Source organism: Haliotis rubra, unplaced genomic scaffold (genome assembly GCF_003918875.1).
Source record: "Haliotis rubra isolate DU_JTF1 unplaced genomic scaffold, ASM391887v1 Scf126, whole genome shotgun sequence".
Lineage (NCBI taxonomy): Eukaryota > Metazoa > Mollusca > Gastropoda > Lepetellida > Haliotidae > Haliotis > Haliotis rubra.
Window position 1 is genome coordinate 512,099 of NW_025765181.1, and position 9,091 is coordinate 521,189.

A 9,091-nucleotide genomic window follows, 5' to 3' on the forward strand; every position below is an offset into this window, starting at 1 on the left:
AGTTCACTAAATTGCGTCATCTTTATCTTTCCTCCTTTCTAGCAGGCATTTCAGGATAAATTTAAAAACTGTTTAAAGTGGTTATGAATACAACTCCCAAACCCGCCCACCAACCAACCCATCTATTCACCTGTCCACTCATTCTCCCATTCACCCACTCACACACTAACACACCAGGTCCATCCAGCTTGTCAGCTTCCCAGATTCACCTTGCTTGTCTGCTCCCATTATGTCATGTGTTATTGCGTACCGTAATAGTCTCCACTGATAATAACTTGATATTGATATAGTCATTATGATCATCGCATAATAGACTCTGCTTTAAGTAATTCTCATGATAAAGGAAATGATAAATGTCACTTATTTACGCATTGGTGCCTCCATCAAGTCTCTCACTTAAGGGTGCAGTGGGCTAGCCTAATGATGAAAGCTCGTCACGCCGAAGACCCGGGTTCGATTCTCCATATGGGTAGAATGTGCGGCCTCCGCCGTGATATTGCTGGAATGTTGCTAAAATCGGCGAAAAACCACACTCACTCACTTAGGTCAAATGATGCCCACATTGATTAGACTCATTAGCCTCATGCAGTAAAAGCTGTTGTAATTGTTTGGGCCTTTACACCAGTTTGTGAAGTTGACAGCATGTCTCTGTTTCTTTCTCTGAAGACATTCAGATCTTCTCATGCCACCCTACCATTGAAACCAATTCAAGCATGTCCCCTCACAGACGGCGAAGCACTAGTTTTCTCTGTGAGATGTTTACTTAATTTCCAGTCATCTATTTCGTTCTTTCAGTTCGTGTTTCTCAAGGGGTGACGGAGTAGCCCAGTGGTGAAGCGTCCGCTCGTCACGCCGAATGCTCGGGTTCAATTCCCACACAAGGTGCAATGTGTGAACATCGTTTCTTATATGACTAACTCTCTGTTTCTCCTAGTTTTGTGTGACCCGTGAAGATCCGGGTTAGAATTGACCTCCATTATCTGATGCTTGTCGTAAGAGGCGACTAACGGGATCGGGTGGTCAGGCTCACTGATTTGATTGACACATGTCATTGTATCCCAATCCATTGATCATAAGCATTTATCTACGCAGTTGGGATACGATGACATGTGTTAACCAAGTCAGCGAGTCTGACCACCCGATCCCGTTAGTCGCCTCTTGCGACACGCATGGGTTGCTGAAGATCAATTCTAACACGGATCTTCACGGGTGACACTCTCACTACTTGCTCAGTTACCTGATACGCAGCTATGGACAGACATGTCCGTCCAAGGTTGTCCTGTGCGTTGATGTTGGCTCCCATCTTAATGAGCCGCTTGACCCCTCGAAGTTGTTTGCTCTGTACTGCGTGTGTGAGGGGCGTGAAGCCTGTTTAGAGATAAAACTGCTTTTAGAAAAAATATGTGTTGAAAACAGATATATTTCATTATTGAAATCACCTACATCTGCACGGCTTTTAGAAAACTATATGTTGAAAACAGACGTGAATTAGATTATTTCACTCTTTTCAGAATTTTACATCGTAAAATCAACGGTGTCTCCTGGACACAAGTTTACTGTCAAGCTATAACCGAGCCTTCTGAAGATATGGTTTTACAAGAGCAGTCATGTATATATTAGAAATGAAAACACCTAAGAGTTACAGTAACGAACCCTCTTTGGTGATTCTTTGGTCAAAGAGGTCCCTGTTATCCCATGACGTAATAGTCGACAAAAGGAAGGATCGAGCGGGCTGTATCCTCGACATGAGTCGATGTCGACCAGATGTGTGCACAGAGTTGTCAAAGCTCTACAGATTATCATATGAAAGAGGACCTAACTAAGAGGAACGGTCACTGGATGCCAAACACCCTACTGGCATCACCAACAACATGATCAATATGTGACGACACTGTCTGCATCTTCAACAACATGGTTTACCTTCTGCATCCTGGAGCTCCAGCATACTGGGGTCCTGCTGCACCACCTCGACGAGAAGGTCAATGTCACCCTGTGCTGCCGCCTGGTGGACAAGGGGAAGGTCACTGTCGCCGTCATTTTCCTTACCTGTAAAGGGAGTTAACTCTTAGTTACCATATATATTCACTTTATGTTCACTTAAGTTACCTGCGAGCCATGTTTAGAGCTATAGCCATTGGTAATGCCAAGGCTAATGCTAATGCTAGGGCCAATGCTAATTTCACTCCTCTTCTTCTTCCTCCTCCTCCTCCAAGTTGAATGAGAGACTCAAAGATTATACATTTACTGTTATTATTACGCTCATGGCAAATATGTCATGCAAAATTCAAATATATTTGAAACGTTTACACATGCCACAATCAAGGTGACCAGGGTGATCCCAGGGCGTTCTGAATCAGCGATCACCAGATCCGACAAGACTAAGGGGCGCAATTGTGCGCATGATTTTTGTTGGTTGTTTCACGCCGCACTCTCGTCTGGACCAGACAATCCAGTGATCAACAGCAGGAGCAATTGAAAAACGATACAATGCATCAACCAAATCAGCGAGCCTGACCATCTGATCCCGTTAGTTACAGCAAGTATTGATTGCTGATGACCATTCTAAGCCGGACCTTTGCAAGTGCAACTCTGCACAACGCGTTGCCATTATTAATCCGATCATGCATTTACCTAATTAATTACTAGAAGAAGCACAACAACATATCTTGTTTCTGATCTCTTTGGCTAGTAACAATTCTAATGATATGTTTTAATGTTCCATTTCAAACTAAATCACTTTTCAGAAAGAGTTACATCAAAACATAAAACTTTGGAATCGACAATATCTCTAAACGTCCGGAACAGGATACAATTTAGTGTACAAAAATCCAGAGGAGGGATTTTGATGCGCAACCAAATACCCGTACATTCGTGTGTCGCAACATACATTCTATGTCACTTATGTCAAAGCTATGACCTTTCATAAACTATACATATGCCACCTTGATAGATATTGCTCAACTATTTTTTTTACATATCAGAGAGTGAAACACCGTCATGTCTATATGCCGCTTTAATGAATAGACATGACATATACGAAGTGTACTTAAGTGTACTTAGCGGCCTGTAAATAATCGATTCTGGACCAGACAATTCGGTGATCAACATCATGAGCATCGATCTACGCAATTGGGAACCGATGACATGTGTCAACCAAGTCAGCAAGCCTGACAGCCCGATCCCGTTAATCGCCTCTTACATCAAACATGGGTAACTGAAGATCAATTCTAACCCGGATCTTCACAGATCTAAAACATCAGACATACGATGTGCACTATATGAAAGTTCATCAAAAAAAGACCTTTCAAACACGATGTGCAAGTTAAATGAATGACAGACATTTCATAAACTTTGTATCGCCCTTTAATGAATGATAGACTTTATACACACTATCTGTCTTTTAATGATTGATAGACCTTTCATTAACTATATGTCACTTTAAGTATTGCAAATCTTTCGTAACCTATATATCACTTGAATTTTCCACCTTACATATTCAAAACGTAATTTCATCACTGACAGACCTCTCATACACTATACAGCTAAACGAAACATAAAGCTTAAACACTCTGTGTCACTTAATGAAACACAGGCCTTCCGTAGACTTTATGTAACCGAACGAATGGTAGACCTTATGTGCACAATGTCACCGACTTAGATCGGTGAACCCTACAATGGACTTTCTGTGATATCCTAGGAACATGTCCAATATTGACAAAACATTGAGATAACATCGTCAGTAACAGAGAAATGTCTGAATTCAATATACGAGCATTGTCGGCAGACAAATTCCCCGTCTTCATTATAGCGATGCAAACATCAGGATGGCACTTGTTGAAGTCATTGCCTTATTTGGAAGCAGATGAAGATGGTATGGAACATTGGTCAGTGTCGGGCACGCGTCATGTAGATGTATCTTACATTGTGTACATGACATACTTCTCAAGTGACTTCAGTTGTTAAACCAGTTTTTGAGGACATTAGGGATGTGAAGTCAAGCTTGGTATTTCCAGTTGGATGTCAGTCAACCATTAGATACAATAAATAGTTAATGGTTGTTGATCAGCGAACGAGCTATGGTTATCGCAACATTAGGTCTGCTCACAACATACACTGATCAGCTCAACTCGTGTGATCAGGACATCGATATCAGGATATCGATCTATCCACCAACTCACCTGACGGGCGGCTGATATCACTCTCCCCGAAATCCATGGGCCCCCATTTAACCTCCGTCAACTATTGTCACATCTACAGCTGAACCAATTTCCACGAAGGATGTGCTTCAAAATGGCCGTGGCTTGTCAGTCAAGAATGGTGGTGTCGCTGAGGCGAAGTGTCGCTGTCTGCGCTGGCTACAGACTGTTGGTAGGTGATGCTGTCAGGCCGTCACCGAGCACCTGCGACTGTCGTTACCGTAAACGACCTGGCGGGACGCGCTTGGAAACGTTGGCGGTGTGTATATACAGGTGTATGAAACTGTTTTGTCTGAATGTGGAAGGAAAGCACACCGTTTCATTAGCACCTTTGAGCATCACCTCTGTACACCGGCTTTAAACCCACCACCTGGTGTCAATGTTTTTCGCACATCTATTTAAATACAGTTAGCTACTATGTTTTCTTTCACGGATTGACAGGCTTAGTTATTCACTGGCATTGACGGTTTACTTTTCCATATGTATGACCAGCATTGGTTCGTAAATTTATTTATTTATTATAGGATATTTATATAGCGCACACATCCACGCAACTAGTACATGCTCAAGGCGCTGGTTTTTCCTTTGATCATTAGATGTCAATGTCAACAGCACATCGCATTATCAATCCCAACTCCCTGGGGAGTATACAACAACAACTGGGGAGTTAACAACTCTTGCAGCTAATAGGCGCACCAAGTCAATGGGACTTTCCCATCCTTACAAGGTACCCATTCACAGCTGGGTGGACTGGGACACATAGTCACAGTAGTTTGCGCACGTTGCTGTACCCGCAACTAGGTGTTTGCACGTATTCATGTGGCCACCATCTGGTCATCTTCGACGTGGGTTCTTTTAAGTGCACAAGGTTGTGTACTGTACACTAGGGGTTGTGACAACACTGAAAGAGTCTGCACACAAAGTTGACTCCAGAGGTTTTACACCAGGTCACAGTTGGGCTCGATCCCGGCACCTCAAGCTCGCTGGATCAAGTTCTGTGGTACGAAATTTACCGATTCCATGACGTTAGATATCCTTCGATATTCGTTAACAGCGTCATCTACGCTGAAATAACGCCACGAAAGAACTGGTTCCAGTTCTACTATAGAACGCGAAAATCTTTGTTGGACTTTGAAAGTAACGACAATCGTACCTCTATCGTATATGGACCAATAACAAGGTGCAAATTAAGCCCGTCATTGTATTTGTTTCTCTGTTAATACAAATCAATCACACATGCATCAATGAAAATGATAATCAACGTCTATTCTTTTAATGCATTGTTTTCATGTGACAACGAACCATGGTGACACAGCAACATATATATACGAATACCATGTACATTACGGTAAATGAAAGTGGGGCAGATTAGTGATAGAGCCTTATAACAATTTGTTGAAAGACTTGTCTTCAAGACATTATCGATCGCAGAACACCTGGCAGCCTGGCGTGCTATATATCGGTACTGTCGCTTATGCATTCATTAAGAACACGATTTGTCTGGTCTCTCAGCAAGATGTATGGCTAACTGTTCTTTGATCAAACAACACGAAGCTTGTCGATATCAGATTACCAGAAACCAGAATACAGTATCAACAGAATCTTTTGAACTGTCGCTATTGATTTTGTATCTTGTTTCCCTTATTAATTTCGTTTGTTTGTATTTTTGTTTTAACACCTCATTCGGCAGTGTTGTAGAGATATGACCGCGGTATGATATGATCGAGTATCGACCTGAAAATCCAGAGATTGATATCATGAGCATAGATGTATTGGGACACGATGACATACACCAAGTGTAAACGAATCTGACCACGCGAGCAGGTCAGTCGGAATCAATTGCTGAAGATGACTTTGAATCCGGACGTTCTGGGCAAGTCTTTACCATGTTGACCAAAGGAAGGACATTTCTTAAAAGTTAGTGTTTTGTAAGGCCGCTTACACATATCATAACAATTACAGAATTATTAAATATTGGTACACTTCAAAAAGTGCAAAATAAAGCGGCGAGGATAGTCACCAGATCTCCCTCAAGAATGCACATAACACCAGTGCTTAAGGCGTTACATTGGCTCCCAGTAGCGGCGAGAGTGGACTTTAAAATCATCATCCTGGCATATCAGTGCGTTCACAATCTAGCCCCATCATACCTGTGTGACATTGTATGTATGTACATTCCACCACGTTCCCTCAGGTCTGAGAATCAACAGAGACTCATAGTGCCATCATGGAAGAAAATGTCCTTTGGTTACAAGTCCTTTAGTGTTGCAGCTGCCACTAAATGGAACTCACTGCCAGATTTTCTCAAAGACGCCCAGTCGTTGGAACAATTTAAGTGTCTCCTAAAGACTCATCTGTTCCATTTGTACTTTTAAAGTGACCTTGTACTGCTACTAGTTTTTACTTCTTTTCCTTGACTCTTGTATGCGCTATGAGCACACCCCAGTGGAGTTTGGCGCCATATAAATGGACATTATTATTATATTACACAATAGTTGGTGCACAATGATCATTTTTAAGTGAGTAGGTAAGGTTCTTCGCATCGTTAAGCAATATACAGCAATATCATGGCGGGGAACACCAGAATGACCTTCGCACACTGTACCCACGGAGGGAATCGAACTCGGTTGTTCGCCGTGGCAAGCTAGGCTACCCCATCGCCCCGATCACGTTTATGCGTCCTAACATGATGATTTCAAAATGTCAACGCCAACGAGTATTCAGTCTCGAACGTCCGTATCAGGCTGTCCTAATACAGATATAACCCGCCATTCACAATCCTTAATAGGGGCGGTGGGGTAGCCTAATGGTTAAAGCGTTAGCTCGTCACGCCGAAGACCCGGGTTCGACCCGGGCCCACATGGGCACAATGTGTGAAGCCCATTTCTGGTGTTCCCCGCCGTGATGTTGCTGGAATATTGCTAAAAGCGGCGTAAAACCAAACTCAGTCAGTCAGCCTTTATAATATGTGGAAAGTATCATATTCAGTGGTGGAATTATTCTTCAGAGACACCGCATTTTGCTGTTAAGAGGTACGCCCTATGTGCATGCGAGGATCTTATGTTTGTTGGTTCAAATCGCCCTGGTAACGATTGGGTATTTGGCAAAATTATGTCCGTGACCCAGGGATCTACATCATTCCGTTCTCTTGTTCCATATTAACGGATATATACGACTGCTCAGGAGTTCATTCCGCTACCCATGGGCAACCCATGACCCCACCCGTGTCCGTCACGTTGGTCACTCGTGTGGAACTCGACCACCGATCCTGTGAGACTCGGGTTGAATACGGGTGTGCATCTCGTTCGTCATTCGTGAGCAACCTATGGCAAACCTATTGCTCCTTGTACTGCGCTCACTTTCTGGTCAAGTTAATAACTTTGAGTAAGATGTGTTTTGTCATCAAGACCTGTTTCGTGACAGATTGTCGTTTTAAGGAAACGACTCATTCTATCTGCTGTTCGTGCACTTCAAAATGAAGACACCTTTCATGTTGTCAGCCAAGCTGTCATCCTTCACCGACACCCTTACACGTGATTCCCTGTCTCTAAAGGCTACAGGGAAAATCAATAAACTCATTACAGACATTCCGTTTGATCCAACCAGGAGAAGCGGTTGTAAAATGTGTACACGGTTGTATGTCGAGCAATTTTTGGTGGAGCTTCATTTTTTTGCATTACACCACAAGTTTGCATTACACCAGAACTGATGTATGACTGAACATCTCTCTCTCTTCTATGAATAGCGGCACTCTCTCTCTCTCTCTCTCTAACTCTCTCTCTCTCTCTCTCTCTCTCTCTCTCTCTCTCTCTCACTCTCTCTCTCTCTCTCTTTCTCTCTCTCTCTCTCTCTCTCTCTCTCTCTCTCTCTCCCTCTCTCTCAGTGTGTCGTAAGTAGTAAACTCTCTCACACGTGTTTCGATGGATACCTGATGAATACTTGACGATGATCCCATGTCCGAACACTTCAGACTGTCTCCTCACTGTAGCTATATGCACATGGTGTCTGAACCCAAGAACACCAAGAAAGGTTAGAAAGTGTTTGTTTGTTTTTGGTTTTTGTTGTTTTTTATTGTTCGGATGCAATAAAACCCTGTTGTCTATATCATATACTTGTACATTCGAAAGTGGCACATCGAACATTAAACATCACATCATGACTGAACTACTAGAAAAACATTTGAATTTTCTTCTGATTTTGAAGCAAGCCGGTGTTGGACAAAGAAAGGATTTGTTAATACATGCGTCACGTGAACAGCTTATGTTGGTGATTACTCTTATATTTAACATACTGAGAGGAATCATTCCCTTACCAGACAGTGATAAAATACGACTGACACGCTACAAGAAGTGCATTCGATCTTTAGCCAGCAAGACAGTTAACATCCGCGAGAAACGTGAGCTGATTCTGACACATCATTCGGTTCTACCCATTTGCATAAGATCCTATCAAGCATACCTTTCATCGATTCACTATGAGCAAGCCTATGGTTCTTCTGACAAGAGAGACCCACCAGAGGTTAATGAACAATCAAGAAGAACAGATTCCTCCTCAGACAGTGAATCAGACACTGAATCAGGATCATCTGACAACGAAACAAGATCTGAAGATTATGAATAATAATAATGGATCTAGTAACAGTCATGATGAAGCACCTGCATCTGTTGTGAAGCATAACATGGACATCATGCTTCGTGTACCTGAGCAGATCATAAGTGGTATTTCGTCTACAAAAACCATTGGCAAGTTAATGGCTTTGTGGATATTTGTGAAAGAAAACATTCTAAACAGACAAATAGGACTGACAGAAGATTTACAACTTGTGTTACCTTATGGTGAGGTGTTGCATGGTTCGAACATAGTAGACTTGATCCGCTTTGTCATCATGAAAGCAG

General features: G+C 42.4%; 1 protein-coding gene across 1 annotated transcript in view; it reads right to left on the minus strand.

Annotated features, from left to right (window-relative positions):
- The window catches only part of LOC124266515 (ankyrin repeat domain-containing protein 55-like), a 51,385-nt gene extending 46,954 nt beyond the window's left edge, over window positions 1–4,431 (minus strand). Inside the window, exons 1-3 of the mRNA XM_046701309.1 lie at window positions 4,179–4,431; window positions 1,921–2,046; window positions 1,238–1,368 (exon numbers count right to left, since the gene is read on the minus strand). Coding sequence (XP_046557265.1) covers window positions 1,238–1,368; window positions 1,921–2,046; window positions 4,179–4,215 — 294 coding nt within the window. The 5' untranslated portion in view covers window positions 4,216–4,431. The remainder of the gene's footprint in view (window positions 1–1,237; window positions 1,369–1,920; window positions 2,047–4,178) is intronic.
- Between the last annotated feature and the right edge of the window lie 4,660 nt (window positions 4,432–9,091).